This window comes from Patiria miniata, unplaced genomic scaffold (genome assembly GCF_015706575.1).
Source record: "Patiria miniata isolate m_02_andy unplaced genomic scaffold, ASM1570657v1 HiC_scaffold_7, whole genome shotgun sequence".
Lineage (NCBI taxonomy): Eukaryota > Metazoa > Echinodermata > Asteroidea > Valvatida > Asterinidae > Patiria > Patiria miniata.
The window spans coordinates 16,032,224-16,051,932 of NW_024037074.1; the positions used below are offsets into that span (position 1 = coordinate 16,032,224).

Below are 19,709 nucleotides of genomic sequence, written 5' to 3' on the forward strand. Positions count from 1 at the left end.
GTTCACCAGATCATTACCTGATGGAGCTTGTAGTTGATAATCATGATGCTAATTGCTACACTGGACGTTGTTTTGTGGCCTTGTCTTTTACAGGAAACTATAAGGAAGTCATCATGTTTCGAAAAGACCCTTGAGGAATTAATCCATTACCTCAAGCATTTCCCATCTGTGAATGTTGTGTCTTGGGCACTGTCTCTTTTGCCTGTGAATGTCAGAAAACAATGACTCATTGTTACGGCAATGATTAAACACACTCAAAATGTGCCAAGACCTGGTTATGTCTTATCTTGTTATGAATACATTTCAGAGAAAAGATTGTGGTTTAAAACATAGTTTCTTGAGGAAAGCGCAAGATCATTGCAGTCTTCACTGTCTGGGATCAAGATCTGCTATTGAATAAATGTTGGATGAGCCTCTCTCTGTTTATTGTAAAATCCATCATCTACCGGTACATGTAGGACTGTATACAGAGCCTGCGGTTTACTATTTTTAATATTTTTAATATTTGTTGAATTTTGTTTCTAAGGAAGGGCCAAAACAAACCTTAACATTGAAATGTGAATGGCACAAGTTATAGTACCGGATATTGATAAAAGTGTCTAGTGAAAGTGAACAATCTTGAACACTTTTTTGGAATGATATTTTTTAACCATGGCATAATTATATCCATCAACCAATACAATTTCCGAAACTTCAAAAGTGGGTAATCACTTTTTCTCAATCAAGGCCTTGGCAGTGAATTAATAACTTCCTGAATGTCTCCTTGCTTAATTGTTGTCCTTGATATCTTGTGTGGACATTGGTTTCCTTAAATTCTTTTGGGCAAGCTTTTTAAGTTTTATTTCTCCGAAACTATGTTTTGTCTTTTTTTCTCCCTCTCTCTAGGCCAAAGATGATGACGCAACAAGGACATTTGATTTTCCAGACGGGAGATAATCACAACATCACCTTTCAACCGGTAGGCAGCGGCCGCGTGGTCGTTGGCAATCATGATCTCTTGGCCATGGCCGACAAGGTAAAACATTTTCTAATTTCACATTGTTTTGTTATATTTTGATCCCAATAATGTTGAAAATCTCACGACATTGAATTTGAAACAAGTTGTCTTGGTGAAGACATTTAAGTAAGAAAAACAGAAGAACTAAAAGTTTATCCTTCGTGATTGACTGAATATTAAAAAAATTCAAGCAATTTGAATTTGAAGCAACCATTGAAAAGTTTATCGGTCAGAGATACCCTGTACTATTTGTTCAAACTGACTTTACAACATACTTGAAATAAATATCTTGCATAGATCAAACACTCCTGGATCTTTTTGTGTCCTTTTATCTCAAACAAGAACAGAAGTCTCCTCTCTTACTGGTACCGTGTGGACTGAGTATACACTGTCCCACCTCTGTCTTCAGTCTTGTTCATAATAATCAGCTGATTTAACAAAAAATTGCCGCTCGCTGCAAGTTACAAAATCAGTACGACTCAACACCAGTCACAAAAATTGACGTAAATGTATTGTCACGTGCGTGACAATCCATCCAAACGACCTCATTGATAACATTGTTGTTAGTAATAAATTTTAAATTTCAGTTGTACAACATCGCAGACTGTATCACTGAACGGTACCAGACATCCCCAATTGCGTCATTTACTGCCCCAAACTTTGGAATCCCAGCTGAGTTTAGTTTTTCTGCTTCGGTCAGGTCATGTGACTTAATGCTAACAGTTCAAGTACGAGTATCTCATTGTGTAAAATCTTGACATCTTCATGCGCTGTAATTATAACAGTGTACTTCTTCAATCATTGAACTCCATGAACAACTCTCTTAACAGCGTTTTCATATAATTTTTGGAAGATTTTTTTTTAATAGAAGATTGAAGATGGAGACATTGCCAGCTAAAAGTTATTGTGGTTTTTTTGGCATGTGATAAAATTCATGTCAGACAATACTCAATAATGTTTCAATTTGAAGAAATGTTGGTATTTATGTATTAAAAACAAAATTTTGGATTTGGGTGTATTTACAGTATCGTTCAGTGACTTCAGTCATTGATTTGGATCTTGATTTCCATTACCAGTTATATCTGAAGTGATGCGTAGTACATTGTGTTTACAATTGAATTAACATAATGTTCTGAAGAACCTTGAAAGTAGGGAACTTGCACATTTGCATTAGGCCAAAAAAAAAGGCTCCGGTTTCTGGTATGTGCACGCGTCGCCGTAGCCGTGCACGTCGGCAAAATTATAAAGGTTTTTTTTCAATGTAAGATGATGTCTTAAACCACCAAACTCACTGGTTTGACTGGAATCCTGCTGCTGCACAATTTTAACGTGTTTTAGATGGGGTTACGATCGAGTATAAGCTTTATGTAGCCGGCCTCTCTGGGCTCCCATATATTTTGCACTAAATTTTAATAGTCGGGCACCTTTTCGGTCATCAGCCGACATTTGAAAGAAAAAAACCTTCAGTTTGCACCATATGCATTGAATACACCGGGCCATGAAATGAACCCTACAGACACTTGTTTGCTAGATACAAGTTTCCAAGGCAGCTGGTTTATGCCCCAAAGAAAGCAGCATTATTAAAATAGCCTTGAAACATGCAATAACTTCCAAGATATTTTACAAGATCTTGACCTAAGGGGGTAAAAGTAAACCATGTGGTGTCACCTTTCTCCCTTTGAGATTATTATGACAATGTTTGGCAAAATGACAACTCCCCTCCCTCCACTTATTGTGTTTACTGTTGGATTCTATTGTCGCTAAGCACACAACCTTTGGTTCTTAATCAAAGTGTGCGTTCTTGCAGTGCCCTGGCTGCCTATTAGAATATTTCTTTGTGTGGGGTGACCATAAAGTTTGTTGCTCCCATTCCTTACTCCCCTGGGTACACTTCAACCTCTGTCTCAATAGTAGATCCTGGTTGGTTGCCATAGAAACAACAAGTGTAGAAACAACTTACTGTTTTTAATTTTCAAATTATATTTCATAGTTAAAGGCTATATTTCACTTTTGCCATGTAGCCTCAATCCTGCAAATTCCTCCAATTTGCAAAGAGGATTTGGGAGGATTTGGGATGGTTACGATTTACGCACGTATTACAATGTACTGTATGTAAAGAATTTTAAACATTTGATTTTAAAAAGAAAAGTTTCTTGTACTCAACCTAGCTTATTCCCGTTTCAATTTTTCAAATAATATGTGCATGTTTAAAAGTATAATATATAGTATATAAGTCTGAATTCATGTTTAAAGGGAATATACATCATTTGCTTTTGCTGTAATTTTCAGAAATGGATGGAATTGGGGGGTTGGAAATATAAAGCAAATATAGTTACACTGACTTTTTGGAGGTTTTGGGTTCGAAAGTGCTATAAAAACCAAGAAAAACGATCATTTTCCTGTAGTCTGGTCCCCTGACTCCATATAAGAAGAAACAGAGCAGTTTACATACATTGGGGAATTGTAAGGTCAGGGAACCAGTCTAGCTGGCTCGTACCCGTTCATAGGTTTGTAATCGATTGCAAACAAGTGCAATGGTCAATTGGGGCCAGTATTTGAAAAAAAAGCCAGTTGTTTCCAACGCTGATCGGCCGATCAGCGTTGGAAATTGATACAAAAATACCACTTTTCTTGAAAATGACAGTATACCAGGTGCCATAATTTTACAGGATGCTTTAGACTGTCATTTACCAACATCCTATTAAGGTATTTCGCAAAAACTTGGTAGTTTTATTTTTCGATGTTTGCAAATGTTGTATATTCCCTTTAATTAATAGGACTACGCGTATGTGGCAAAGATTTACAAAGAATCACATTAACACATTCGTAATCTTTGAATGCAGAGTCCGGATAATAAAAAAATCAAATTCCATTTTCAACATCCCAAGTAAGTTTGCTGGCGAGTGCAAGTATGTTTGTTTAACTGGAACATACCCCAGGATTTCGCAGGATGCAGAAGGCATATTATGACCAGCCAATCCAATGTAATGAATATTTTAATTTGTAAAAAAAATTGTCAAATGTTACTTTTCAAAATACATACAAAATATAAATAGTGAATTTTCTGTCAGACTCATGTATACAAGAACCTTCATTCCCTTTTTCTGAATTTCTTTCTTTCTAAATTCCATGGAATTTAGTGCTCACTGTTATTTTTTGAAATCTCTTAAAGTGTAGTAGAGCTCCAGAAAGAAAGAAGAAAGAAATATATCTTCTTTTTTTGACAATCAGTTATGAAAGCAGCCATTTATCAGACCAGTGTGGACAAAGATTTGGGTCATAATATGACCATTAAGTGATAAAAATCCAGGGCCTTTTTATGCCGTGTCACTTTAAACTGCCTGAATTGCAGCTTATCTACTCCAAACACTCCACCTCATCTTTATAGCCCCGGGCTATTGATGTTTGACAGGCTGGAATCGTGTTTTACAAGCTAGCCTTTCAGGATTCTGTGTCAGTTATTGTGAATTGACGTCTGTTGTTTGCTGAGTTGAAGTTGAAAGCTGCACGTATTTATTATTCACCCCTCGCTCTGATAAAACTGATTTTTATGTATTTTTTACACTAAGGAAATCATTCAAAGTATGATGACATTTTGCATGATTTAAAGGTAATGTGCAACATATGCAAACATCAAAAAACAAAAATACATGTACCAAATCAATATGAAATACCTTACTTGACTGTAAGTGAATAAAAGTCTCAAGCATCCTGTGCAATCATGGCACCTTGTGTGCTGTCATAATTTTCCAGAAAAGTGGATTTTTTTTAACAAATTTATTAAAACGAGGGTCAGCCGACCATCGTTGGAAAAAACTGACTTTTTACAAATACTGCCCACAATTTACCAAATTTAGGTAGTCCACATGTTGTTTGCAATCTGTTACACATCTGAGAACAGGTGCAAGCCAGCTAGTCTGGTTCCTTGACGTGACAATTCCCTGACGTTTATTAATTGCTCTGTTTTGTCTTAAAGAGGGGCAGGGAACCGGACTTCAAGAACAAAATTTTTTTCTTGGTTTTTCAAGCATCTTGCAAAACTTTAAACAGGTCAGTGTGACAATATCTGCTATTTATACTCAGACTCAAAAATAAACAACATAAGAGACAAATCAATCATTGAATTTATGCTGCAGCCTCAGAAGAATGTTTTATTCCCGATACAGACCAGTTACATCAAGGATAAAGTGGAATGTTATAGAGACAAATTAGGCGGTAGCCATTTTGTGCGGTGACATATAAGGTTTGCGCAAGTCGCTCTCAGGTAGAACACAGTCACATGCACTCTGGGCTCCTTCGACCAATAGGGCAAAAAAAAAAATAGTTCTGCTTCCGGTTTCCCTACCTACCCTATTCTGACAGCCCCTACCCTAATTTTTTTATTGGAAAAATGAGGGAAAAAACACCCAAAACCATCAATCTCTACCTTTTACCCTTGACTACCCGCAGACGCCTTCATATGATTGTACACACAAAAAATTGGCAAAAAAAAAAATTATTTCCCAACCTACCTACCGTATTTTCAAATGCCATGTAATCGGAAGCAGAAATATATTTTTTTTTAGCCTAGGAATACCAAAATGCACTTGCACTTCGTATTTAAGAACGCGAGCAGCATTCCGCAGTAAAACCACTGTGACAACGTGAGCGTGACACCACTGCAGTAAAAGCTTCTAATTCTAGTGACCGGATTCCACTATACAGGGGTCAAGACAATAATTTGAATGGGCAACACCAGGCCCAATCAGTAAAGGGCAACAACAGGCCCCTGGGCAACACCAGGTGCCCAATGCCAAAGAGGCATGTACATGCACATGAGCAAAATGCAGTTTTAATCACACATGGATTAACCCACAATAGCTTCTAACCGATGTTACATTCAGTCAGGAAAACATAACCTCGGGACACTTTGGAGCGCTATGGCAACTAATTAAATTTACATAATAAATAGACATAACCGTAAGTGTTTTACTTGCCCCAAAATCTGAGGAATTGGGTTACTGGCTGTCTGTAGCCGTGACAATTGTTAAGCAAAGAAATTAAATAGAGCATGGCATCATTCTATAATCCATTGGACTATAGAGCTAGCCATTCCGAAGGGACAACCCAATAGCCTCATGACACGTGAGCACTATACTGGACAAAATTGAACTTTTATTTGTGGGTGGAGTTAAGTGAGTGGTGATGTGTGAAGAATTGAGTGAACAAAAATTGTCTGTGACACTTTGGATGGCTGTGACACAGTGGCTGATAAAATTGCAGCTAGCCGAACGCCAGCGTCCCGATGTGAAGCCCATTAATCTCATTGGTTGAAAGTTGACAGCGCAATTTGCATGCCTGTGACCTTTCACACTTTGCATAATAATCCCTTATAAGGTTACCACCTGGCTGGGCCTGTCATAAGCTGAAGCACACAATACAAGCTACCGCAAAATATTCGGTGACTCACCTTCTACCATGCAAGAGAAAAGGGAAATAATACTAAACCCCAAATCCATCCATTTTCTGAAAATTACAGCAAAAGCAAATATGTGCTAGGCATTCTGGCAAACTGAGACGGAACTAGACATAGACCGTAGTGCAGAAAAAATGCCAAAAACGGAATGGTGGTGATTTTTTTTGAGTTGATTTTCATATTTAGTGATAGTTGTATTATTTTATGTCTTCTTCACATATTAATAAAGGAAGAGTAAAAAATTGTGGAGTAAGAGTGTTTTTGAAGTAAAACAGTTTGAGTTTTCATTTTCACAACTACAAAACTGAAACTGTGAAGTGTTTTTTTTTTCTGCAGTATTTTACTTGCGACACAGCGCACAAGCCAATCGGAGTCGACTTTAGATCAGTTTGATCAGAAATGTGGACTAAGCTGTAAATTGGTCAATTTGGCTGCCCAAGTTACAAGAGTTACAAAAGACCCAAAGGCACCCGCTGAATGGTCACAATCTTGAAGTCAAGACAGTTGCATCATCAAGCGCTGAATGTATGCGAATATCACAGACGATTGTATGCAATCTGGCTGTCTGTATCCATAAAAATTGTTAAGCAAAGAAATTAAATAGAGCATAGCATCATTCTATACTCCATTGCACTATAGAGCTAGCCATTCCGAAGGGACAACCCAATAGCCTCATGACACTTGCGAGCACTATACTGGAAAAAACTGAACTTTTATTTGTGGGTGGAGTTAAGTGAGTGGTGATGTGTGAAGAATTGAGTGAACAAAAATTGTCTGTGACACTTTTAGATGGCTGTGACACAGTGGCTGATAAATTGCAGCTGGCCGAACGCCAGCGTCCCGATGTGAAGCCCATTAATCTCATTGGTTGAAAGTTGACAGCGCAATTTGCATGCCTGTGACCTTTCACACTTTGCATAATAATCCCTTATAAGGTTACCACCTGGCTGGGCCTGTCATAAGCTGAAGCACGCCATACAAGCTACGGCAAATATTCGGTGACTCACCTTCTACCATGCAAGAGAAAAGGGAAATAATACTAAACCCCAAATCCATCCATTTTCTGAAAATTACAGCAAAAGCAAATATGTGCTAGGCATTCTGGCAAACTGAGACGAACTAGACATAGACCGTAGTGCAGAAAAAATGCCAAAAATGGAAATTGGAATGGTGGTGATTTTTTTGGGTTGATTTTCATATTTTGTGATATTTATATGTCTTCTACACATATTACAAAAGGAAGAGTAAAAAATTGTGGAGTAAGAGTGTTTTTGAAGTAAAACAGTTTGAGTTTTCATTTTCACAACCACAAAACTGAAACTGTGAATTTTTTTTTTCTCCAGTATTTTACTTGCGACCCGGCGCACCAGCCAATAGGAGTCGACTTTAGATCAGTTTGATCAGAAATGTGGACTAAGCTGTCAATTAGTCAATTTGGCTGCCAGAGTAACAAGAGTTACGGAAGACCTAAAGGCACCCTCTGAATGGTCAGAATCTTGAAGTCAAGACAGTTGCATCATTAAGCGCTGAATGTACGCGAATATCACAGACGATTGTATGCAAGCGGCTTTTCCAAAGACTACCCAAAGTGTGGCTTTTCTAAGGAAAACAATAGTACTTGTGGAAGGAGGAAATATGTAAAAGTTTTAAAAGCATTTAGCAGGTGTCTATGAATACAGCATGTGTCATCATTGAAATTGTTGGAATGTGGAAACAATACGAAAAAGCAGACAGTTCGCGTGGCGTGGGAGTATTATATTTGCAGTAAAAAAAAAAATCCCCAGGGTTGGAGCCAGTTTAAAAAAAAGGAAAGGTAATTTATTGTATTGCTTTTGTTGTAGTTGTTGCGGTCGGGATACGCTCGCGTGCAAGCATTAATGGAATTTTTTTATAGAATTTTTTCGTCTTTTTTTTTCCCAATGAATTCTAAAAGACTTCTATTAAGATCTAGACCTTGGTATTTGTAGTGTTTTTGTTTCCTTCCGGGTTCGGTGCCAGTAACACAATATTGTTTTTTCTATATAGGGAAGTTTTTACATTGTAATGCTCTTGTTGTTGTTAACGGTTGGATACGCTCGCGTGCCAGTGTTGCCAGGGGGAAAAAAAATCTGTAAATCCACTGAAAAGCAAAGTACAATTACGAAAAAGCAGGAAAAAAATTGGGAAAATATAGGACACCGCTGACTGGGTCTTTCATCACCAAACTACAATGGAAAAGCTTGCGTAGGCGTGTTTTTTTTTTTTTTTAGCCTATTTCGCCAAAAATCTGAACCTTGATATTTGCAGTGAAGTTTTGTCCAGGGGTTTGGGGCCGGTTATACAACATGATTTTCCACAGGAAAGTTCATAAATTGTAACGCCCCTTTTTTTTGTTACGGTTGAGATACACTCGCGTGTAACTGTAAGCATTATCAAAAAAAAAAAATCTTGAAAATCCCCTGTAATATTATACCAGAATTATATCTGCCGTACTAGTACTATCCTTTTAATAAAACCCTTTCATTTGTGTTCTGAGATGCTTCGACTGCTAAGAGGGTTTAATTTCACAGAACTAAAAATATCAATGTAACCCTATTCAAATATCTCAAGTTTCAGGAAGTTTTATTTTAATGCCATACTAAGATTGCAACTTAAAGTACATGTATACATGGACCGTCATTGGAACGTAGTGACACATGTACATAGTTTTTATTAAGCAGGATATACAGAAAATCAATAATTTACGAGTAACGATGACATTCGTAATAGTCAACAATAATTTTTGGGGGGCAGATATATTTAAACAAACAAACATGACTTGTACCATGTATGTAAAAAAAAATACAATAGCATGAAAGGTAAAGTTTAATGGATGAAGTTCATTTAATTTTACACCTACATTTACTTATTTACTTGACATTTCTGTTTATGCGAACAGTCCTGTCCCATCTTTGTTCCTACCATTGCATCGGTCAAACCAAGGCCTTTAGGGAAATGGTGCTTTCTCAACGGACATGTACTTGGCCTTGATGTCCCAGCAACCTCCGATGATCACCAACTTCACTTATTTGCTGAAGTCTCCAAATAAATATTAAAGACCAGTGCTTGAGTGGTATTGTTGGTAAACACGTCACAGACATGCATTTATAAGATCTGGGTTATTTGCTGGTTACCGGTGGGGTCAAGAGATGAACAAACCCAAGTGTCGATCACGGGATACCGGGCGGCGTGCTTGAGTGGTCCGTACCACCGTGAGCTGGACTGATCCATTCCCTCCCCCTCACTTGAAATAAAAATGTTGAGAACAGGTTGACAGGGATTATTCTCTCTTCAAGAACTCCATGCAATAACCGTAAATGCCTTCAATTGGATTTGGAAAATAGGTTCAAATTAATTTTCAACTTGTGAGCGTTATCAATTCATAATCTACATTGTACTCATGATCTGAATACAAGAGATGCCGACATGCATTTGGAAAAATTTGAAAGCAAGACATAGCACAGTTTCACTTCATGATTAGTTGTTGCTAAAATCCTTCAACATGTACATATGCATGTAACTGCGTCCTTGAAAACAATTTCTGACAAGAAGCAAGTACATGTACATGTACATGTACATCTTGGTTGCTAGAATACAGGAGTATAGGCGTAATCCTTGAAAAAGTAGAACGAGGTTTAGAAATGGGATTTTACATCAACCAATTAGTGTCCAGGTCACAATTGTGAAGGGTTTCTGTTGGTGATCCATTGCTTTTGTGGAAGACCTTGAATGCTGGGCAGTCATAGAAAGCTGGGGCCTTAAGTATTGAGTGCAGGGACAGACCAAACAGGAGTAGACCCATTCACTGGAGTGGGCCCATTCACTGGGTGGAGCAAGCTTAAGGCCTCATTTCATGGAGTTGCTAATAGGAAACCTTGCTTAGCATTAAAATATGCAGGGAGCCAGTCGCTAGCAATACACATCACATGACATTGTGGCCGGTAACCTTGTCTTGGTAAGCAACTTATTGCTGTGTGCTTAGCAAGTTCTAGTGTTAGGCAGATTGGTGTAATTGGCCTTGGGCAAGGGTTTGGGCATTGGGTTTGGGCATAATACCTCCTCTTTGGGAGGCGGAGGGTGGAGGGGGGGGGGCACACAATCTCACATATCCTCAACAGGGTTCCCTCAAATGACGTCACTGGTCAATGCCTACAGATTGTCAAGTGCATCAGCATTTTGGGAGTAAAATTTGTTGTGATGCGCATCGGCTTTGTCGTGTATCGAAGAAATTGCAAGCAACATGTACGCGTGTTGAGAACATTTTAGGCACTGCGCGCGCAATGCTCGAGACATCCAAGAGAGCCACCAGTGCGTCCTGTTCCCATAAGGCAGTGGAATGCTGTACCTTACACAATGCACAGCTTTTTTACATGATGTTTGCTATCAAGGGGTTGAAATCAACACTGCTATGTCAAGTAAATACTCATCTGGTGTGTAAATACAATCCAAGGATAACATGCATAGCGTTTACACAATGGCTTTATGTAAAAAGTTTGTTATAAAACCGATGAAAAGTTCTGCTGCTGTTTGAAAGCAAGGGCAAACTCAATAGACGGCAAAAAGCTTCTTGTATAAGAAAAGCAATCACAACCTTATCAAACAAATATCCCCACAGCAACTGGTGCATATGTGTACAATTTCTCATAATTTCTGTAAAACCCTGTACCAGTACTTTAAAGTATCCTGAATCCACCAAAATCCTCCTGTTGTGTCATGCACCAAACTTTTGGTGTTGGTGACTGCTCAGTATGGAGGTATCCTGAATCCATCAAAATCCTGCAGTACTGCTGGGCTTACAATCCCGAATCCATCAAAATCCCCCTGTTTTCAATATGGAGGTATCCTGAAAGGCTGAATCCGCCGAAATACTCCAAAACAGGGGTGTGGATTTTGATGGAATCAGGTACATGTACGTTAGGGTTGATTGTGGTGAAATCGCCAAAGGCTGAACTGTTTTAAACTCATCAATTTCATTACGTTTTTTTACAACTTGATTTTTATTCAGTAAAAAAATATATTTATAACAGTATATATAACAGTAGCTAACACAACACAAGATGTCATTATAATGAACTTTCAGAGAAGGCAGATGTTGCGAATGCCAGATTCTGCAAACGTTTGAATTACTTCATGTTATTGTCCAAAACTTGTGCAGGTAACGGCAAATGAAAATGCCATCAAAGTCCTGCAGGACTCTGGAGTACCAGATGATGTTCAGCAGCAGTTGGATACCATCAAGGCTGATGTTACAGATCTTCAGACAAGGGTTACGGCACTGGAGGGCACAGGCACAGGCAGTCTGGAGACTAGGGTAGGTATTTGGCTGATACGGTACAGGAAAAGTAGATCATTAAAATTAAAATGCACATATTAAAATGCACATATTTACATCTACTGAGCTGACTTTTCGACAAATTAGTTTTTTAATAATCTGCTTCAAATTTATTGTATTAATGTTCCTTGACTCAGCCAGTGTTGTTCTTGTTCTAACACGTACTCCAACTGTCTTACCAAGTTGACGCGGGATAAAGAATTCTCTGTCTGCATGTAAAACCAAAGTATGGGACTTTAATACTTGGTTCACGTTCGGAACAAGGCTTGACATTCAGGATTTTCCCTTAAAAATATTCTACGGTGTAGGCAGATTACATCTTGATGTCAAATGGTGTCAGATTCCAATACATTTGACCATGAGTGTGCTTGAAAGGGGTGGGGGGGGGGGGGGAGGGGGCAATAGTGCCATCCCCCAGACAAGTTTAAAAACATAATGAATGAAAAGGTGTTTCACAGCTTTGTTTACTTGCTGCAACAATGCAATGTAGAGCGCCACCTGTTGTCCAATGGTTTTGAATATCGTCTGCTTTATAAACAGCGTATCCAATATTGAGATGGTATCTCTTCCCCCCCCCCCCCTTTCCAAATTTTGGATTTTGCAATGGCTGGCTCACCAGAATAAAATTCTGGCTACCATAAACAACGTAGAGAGCCATTTTGGCTCCCCCCCCCCCCCAGCAAAATCCTGCATACGCCACTGTTTTGACCAGTTATAGAGCGCTTAATTGTTCAGGGATTTTGACCCAGTCCTGTTGGTCATCGGCCTGAATGATCAATTGTGCACGGATCGGCGCACATGAATAGCTTCAATGACAAAAAAGGTGGGCTTCAAGAAAAAATCATTGGGGCAGATTTTCAAGAGAACAATTTGTCTGCGTTGGTCGACCGGAATAATAGCCTCTGGTTCATTCAGAGGGCAGTTATCATAAGGGGATTTAAAAAGTGGTGCTGTTTGCTGCTGAGTGAGCTAAAAAAAAACATCGTGCCGATTTGCTGTTTTTTTGATGCATTGATCATTACAACAAATTTTTCTTATTATTTTTGTTACTTATTGCTGGTATCAGAAATGAAACCAAGGATTCCTCAAAAGCACCCTAGGCACTGTAGCGATAGCTTGCAATCGCTCGCCTGAAGAAACCTTTAGAGAGAAGACAACGAGAAGAAATGACAGTGTTAGAGGTGGAGGGAAAAGCCCAGAAGGTATTCTGGGGGAAACCCACAAAATCAGGTAGGGACTGATAAACTCAATCCACATGTGGTCAGGGCAGGAATCGAACCGGGGTCACGGCAGTGGAAGGCGAGGAAAGAACTGCTGTGCCAACCTGACTCCCCATGTTAATAAATGAACTTCGAGTCTTGATTTCTCAAATATGGATATTTTTTTTTTCATTTTCATCAATTGCCCTCCTAGCCTAGAAACTGCGACAAAGCTGTTGTAGTTTTTAAAAATCTCCCCACATCTTCTGGTTTTACTTTACTTGTCCATCCACCAGTCACTAGAGCAAAGGGTTTACAGACCGGCGTAAATCTGTTGGTGTTGTTATCCCGAGATAATTTAATGCGGAATGCGGGGTGGCATTTTGCCCGAAGTGAACTTGATCTTTCAAAGACAAATTTGCATGGAGTTAACAATTACTACAAGGAAGTACATGTAGCGGACACCGTAGTTTGGAGTTACACAAGTGCAAAAGTGCACTTTTAAAAAAGAAAGAAACAATACTCCCAATATCAAATGAATGGTGAACTTTCACGGAAGTACGATATGACAAAGTACAAGTTATTAATATTTATAAATATGCCCACAAGCCTTGACCCAGTCATGTGCTTTTGGCAGAGTTTCAAATCTCGACAACAATCCTATTCAACCCCAGGAGCCCTTTGCTATGGAACTGTTAAGTGCCAGACATGCTTAGCATAACACAGTTTTGCTTCGCAGCAACAGGCTACCAGCTAAACAGCCATATGATGTGCACTGCCTGTGGCTGGTTCCCGGCAGAAATTTGCTCAGATGGAAAATATGTTAAGCAATATTTTCTGCCTGGCAGATTCAGGAAATTGCCACCATCGGTTGCAGCATCCACTCCAGGGATGTAGTCAAGTCCATCACAAGTCCCTGCAAGTCCATCACAAGTCCGCCAGTCCCAATTCAAATCACAAGCTATTCAAATGAGCTTTGACAAAGGCATTCCTAATATTGCTCATTCACTCTTGCTCGTGACTTGACTTGTGAGTGGACTTCCGAATGGACTTATGATTTGCTTGTGACTGGACTTGTGATTTACTTGTGACTGGACTGGTGAATAGACTGGGACTTGTGATTTACTTGTGATTTTATTGTAACTGGACTTATTATGGTCTCGACTACATCCCTGATACCAAGTTTGAAAACCAGAACAAGCATTTTAAGTATTTTACATATTATTTTGTTATGTATTCGGCATAAAAAAAAGGTGACTGCTCTATGTTCCAACACCCCTATGTTCCGACAACCTAGATTGTGTTACTCCCGGTTAGGGTTAGGGTTAGGGTTAGGAATAGAAATATGTGCAGTCGGAACATAGGGGTGTCGGAACATAGAGGTGTAACCAAAAAAAAATCACAAAATAAAAAACAAGAATGAAAGCCAAATGGATATGCCTGGAATTGAAAAGGTTTACCTAAAAGCTGTGGCCCGAAGGCCTTCAATTCCAATACCTCTTGCTAAACATAAAAATATAAACTTTGAAAAATATGTACATTAAATATCACAGATGTTTTGTTTAAATGTTAAAAAGTTAACTTTATCCCCATTAAACATGGATCATGCACATATGGATCATGTCCAAACTTGTCTGGACTACATAAAAGAACAGCTCCCACAAGTGTCAACAAGTTTGAGTTCATATTCACTAAGCGCAAGTCAAACGTGTGCCTGACCAGGTCCCTATTTGTTCCTCATGAGTGCTTCTTTTTGGGGGCTCACTTTACTTTTGTATTAAAAAAATAATGGTTTTGGCAACCTGCCAGGTTGAGGGATATCGAATGATCCAATTTTTAATTTTTTTTTTTTTGGCCTGTTGATCGATTACCTGAACTTTTTCCTGAACTTTGGCAGTGCTTACAATTTGAAAAGCTTTATATGCATTACTCAGCTCCTTTTATTAGAAACGTGTTTTGAATAAGGCAACGGCCTGGCAAATTGTCAAAGTTTCTTTGAAACAAAATATGGATCATGGTGACGTGCATGTACGATGTATGTCTGTTGAATGAATATGTCTGTTGTAGGAATATGTGTTTGAGCAAAGTTTTGTATTAGGAAATTGTTTTGCAAAATGGGTACAGGGAAAAAGGATGCTTAGAACTTTTTGCAGGTTTTGTACAGAAATGTATACAGTGTGAAAGTGCTAACCCTCCCTCTCTGGCTGGCAATTTCAACAAGGCCAGCCCAGCAGCCAAAAGAAATCAAGTGACTGTTTTTAACAGTTGAGTGCTCCCTGCCTTCATAAAGTAGCATTGACTGGCTGTGATTGTTATGTAACCTAATATAGCTATGCTTTGACTGTAGGAGATTGACAAGCCAGCTGTGCCTACCAGTCACCTGCTTTTGTCTGTTGATGGAATTTGACTGTCACAGTGCCTACATGAAATATGATCTGACTGTTGGTGACTAGCATGTGTAAAAGGCATGGCAGGGGAACAGGGTTGAATTTGTTGACTGTCTGTGACTGATCAAGCAAAAGGAAGGATAAATTGTGTTGTGGCGGGGTTGGGATAAAGTGGAGCGCGGCTTTTTAGAAAAAAGTATGCCCCCTTTTATCTGAATTCCAATGAAAGGTTCTCATTGTCAGGCAAGTCTAAACCTGTCGGACTTGAAAACTTGCCTGAAAAGTTGTCAAAAGTGTGTACTGTATCGATACATCTGAGTGATCACAATACCCTATAATGCATGCCTCAAGGCCGAGCTCACCAGATGTATATCACTTGTAATTCAGTTGAAGTGCAGCGTAATTTGTTGAGTACTGCCTGGCACATTTGGCCTCCATTGATCATGACAACTGAGCCGCCAAACTGTTTAAACCCCATATCTCCATTACAAGGCTACATTTCGTTGTTTATTTATACGTATGGTGATATTTCTTTAATTCTATTTCCTTTTTCGTTCCAGGTTTCTACTTTGGAAAGCCAGGTCTCGATGTTGACAAGTGTAAGATCACAGTTCTCCTTTTTTTTTGGGAGGGGGTTCATCTTGAGTTTAAATTTGAGAAAACTTCTTCGATTACGGATTAAGCACCCATGACCAAACAGATTTTTTTCAAGAAAATACGTAAGCAGTATGATGACGCCATGCAAAGTTAATTTGAAAAGGGGAAAAAAAGCCCCAGAGGAATTAGTTTTTGAGTCAAATTTGAAGGCTCTTTAAAGAAAAGTTTTTGCAATGCAAGTTGCATTGTGATTTATTTTGACTTAAGTTGAAAAAATAAATTTAGCTGTGCACTTTAGTAACGTTTTGTACTTCCATGTGCAGGGAGTGCAAAAAGGTACATAAATCATAAAAACATAAACAGCACCCCCCCCCCCCCCCGAAAAAAAAAAATGGTTGTAGAAAGACAGGAAATGGTTACTTTTAATTTAGTAACTGGTAAATTTGAATTTTAGACATAACATTGGAATGAAGCAAGCCTCACAGCAAAAATGTTAAAACCTACAAAACCTACAAAAACTTATATTTCAACTTGGGCGCCTATTTTATTTTTAAAGTAACCTATGTAACCTATAAAAGCCTTTTTTTTCCTAATTCTGCCGTACATTTCAACAATTTTAAATAACATTTTTAGAATCTATTTGACCCATAGTTTAGTGATCATAATTCCAAAATAACCACATTGTCAATAAAGGCCTACATGTACCTCTCTAAAATATAATTGTTTACAAGTGTTCCAGAATTTAGCAGTTTGCATGAAATTGGTAACTTAATGAGCTTTGAAAACCGTTTAAAAACCCTTAAAGTTTGATCTTAATATCCTACTAAAAACCTACGGTATAACAATGTAGAGGTGCACTATGAGGCCTGAAGAAGTCCAAATATTGCCCTCAGAAAGAAAATCAAGAAGTATGATACATCCCCCCACGCACACTCGTGCAAAACTGATGATGGAAAGTTATTGTAAAAAAGGTGATTTCTTAAATAATTTGACAGGGCAAAAATGCCCCACCTAAATGAATTTCATTCGCACAAGCTCAAGTTACCAGCACATTCAACGCAGTGTGGATACAGATTTGTCTTAAATTTTTCATTCATAAATTTTAAACACAAACAGAGGTTGCTGGGTCACATAGTTTGCTGTCAAAATGCGGTCCAATCAGGGTGATAGGTCTCGTTCTCTCGGTGTGGGGGAGAAATTTTACTTGCATCACCCCATCAACTGCCATTTGGTTATTTATGTTTTAGGTTTAGAATTGACACAGTTTTGGTTTGTTTTTAGTGCTCTGTTCCATGTACACATATCAAAGGTAATAAAAATATCAGAAGAATTGTGAAGGATCTGGCGAATTTCTTAAGTAGATTAGAATAACTTCAGCTTGGTACAACTACAAAACCTTTGAGTGTGCACTTCCAAAATCTTACTTACAATTTTTTTTAATTTGAGATTTGAAGTCTTGTACGGTGAAGATGTAAACTGCGCATACATAAGATTATTTGTAAAAATACAAATTTCTCTTTCGGGTTTCAAGGAAGTAGTTTTGAGTGGATGAGGAATTTGATGTTTTTGTTGATCTGATTGTTATCAGAAGAACTGAATTGACTTTTAGTTAATTCTATGCTATTTATTGTTGTTGTTTTTTTACAGAATTTGGGTACCGATGAATGTCAGAACAACCCGTGTACACACGGCGGTACCTGCATCAATTTATACCAGGGGTACCAGTGTCGCTGTGTACCAGGATGGCAGGTAGATATATGTAACGATGCTTTTGATTGGGTAATTTCAGTATTACCCACAAGAACAGCCTTCTTATTGGCCAGCAGAAAACAATTTATGTTGATTGTTGATTTTCAATAGTGTTGCAAGATCTGGGGAAACAAAAATGAAAGTTCCATTTTTGGACATACACTGTCGTTGTTGTCATTAAAGTATTTTTAGTTGAAGGATTTTAAAGGTTTTTTTTGTGTGTGTGCTTAAGGGATTATCATCTTCTAGCCATAGAAATGTCATTTTTGAAGATGGACATGTATGACCACAATTGTTATGCTATGGAAGTCTTATTTTGAATCATAAATGTCTTCAAGCATGAAAATGAGCATGCCATTGTGGACATTGTCATCCTTGGAAATTTGAGGCAGGAATCTCAAAAGTATTGAATATTGTCTTCTCTTGTAACAGGGAGACAGATGTGAAACTGATGTCAACGAGTGCGGACTCATTTCAGGAACCGAGGAAGATTGTCAGAACTCAGGAACCTGTGTGAACAATGATGGCAGCTTCAGGTAGGTGTTCGCCAAGGTGCTCGCCAAGGTGTTCGCCAAGGTGTTAAAGTCGAGTTATAAGCTGAATTCGTCCAAGCTGGTTACAGACGTAGTGTCCAAATTTGATTTTTTTTCTTTTTCGTGAATTTAGGTTAATAAATGTTTTATCCTGTAATTGGACAATGCTTCTCAAGCTTTGTTGACGCGATTCTACTGTGATAGGTTAATTTTGCAGGTTACAAAAAATAGTGTCATTAGAATAAAGAGAAGTGTGCTTCATGGTGTAGAAGTCATTTTAAGAATTAAAAAAACCTTGTGAACAAGACAAAAACTGAAGAGGGGCCCATAAGGGACCGTGACCATTCAGCCCTGGTATGAAAAGGGCCCCCCGGTACCCCGTCCGGTCCAAAGCCAGTCCGGTCTTCAGCCCAATCTCGTCCGGTACATAGTCCTGTCTGACCAGAAGTTTTGAAGTCAGTCAGGCGCATCAATTTATTGCCCTCCAGAGAACGTCCAGAGCAGAACAATAGCAGACTTACCGGATTAAAGATAAAATCCTTCTATAACGCCTTGGTAATTTACGGTCCCATTGTGCACGAAACCGCATGGCAGGGGTTTTGATCTGTGCCGACGAAAGTGTTCTATTGTTTCGCGCTGAGAGATGAAAACCACAAGCGGGTTTCTTCTGGGATATATTACATGTGTCAATACTTCCAAACAATAGACCCCAGGATAGAGGAGTTCCTGATTAGCAACCGGACCAGCTCCTGGGCCGGTAGCTGGGACGGTATGAGAGGACTTCTTGGGAGGGGACGAGCTTACCGGGGGCCCCTTTTCATACCGGGGCTGAATGGTCAAGGGCCCTAAGTACACTATCACTAGGGTTTGTCATTAATGGGTCTGTATCTTGACTTTGATTGTCTTGCTAGGTGTAACTGTCCTGCTAACTGGTACGGTCCTCAGTGTACCATCAGGTACGATGACTGCAGCACGGCATCTCACACTGATCTCTGCGGCCATGGCTTCTGTGTGGATGACCCGAGGGTTGTCGTTGGACAGGTATAAGACTTTTTCCACTTGCTACATCCTAACTTCTTCACAAAAGAGAAATTTAGAAGTGACTCATATGCATTGATAGGGGTTTGTGTATACTTCATACCATACTTGCACGTGTTCACACACGTTTGTTTATGGTGTAAATCAAGGATTTTCTTTGTTCCTCTTCCCTTTCCCTTTGTGTGTCTTTTAACTTTTTCGCAACAGCTCTCATTGGTTTTGCACACGTTTTCTTATTGAGGTCATCCTCGATTCACCGGTGATGTTGCACGTGTGTGTCCTCGATTTACACCATAAACATGCACTGCATAACCCCAAAGGACCGACACAAAAGAACAAAAGATCAAAAGGGAGAACAAAAGATCCTTTCAGTCCTCGGGCGTTGGGTCTTTTGTTGAAATGGA

General features: G+C 38.9%; 1 protein-coding gene across 1 annotated transcript in view; it reads left to right on the top strand.

Moving 5' to 3' along the window:
• LOC119745525 (cubilin-like) overlaps window positions 1–19,709 on the top strand; it is a 74,014-nt gene that overhangs the window by 9,952 nt on the left and 44,353 nt on the right. Inside the window, exons 2-7 of the mRNA XM_038221915.1 lie at window positions 886–1,015; window positions 11,626–11,781; window positions 15,949–15,987; window positions 17,633–17,734; window positions 18,167–18,270; window positions 19,179–19,308. Coding sequence (XP_038077843.1) covers window positions 886–1,015; window positions 11,626–11,781; window positions 15,949–15,987; window positions 17,633–17,734; window positions 18,167–18,270; window positions 19,179–19,308 — 661 coding nt within the window. The remainder of the gene's footprint in view (window positions 1–885; window positions 1,016–11,625; window positions 11,782–15,948; window positions 15,988–17,632; window positions 17,735–18,166; window positions 18,271–19,178; window positions 19,309–19,709) is intronic.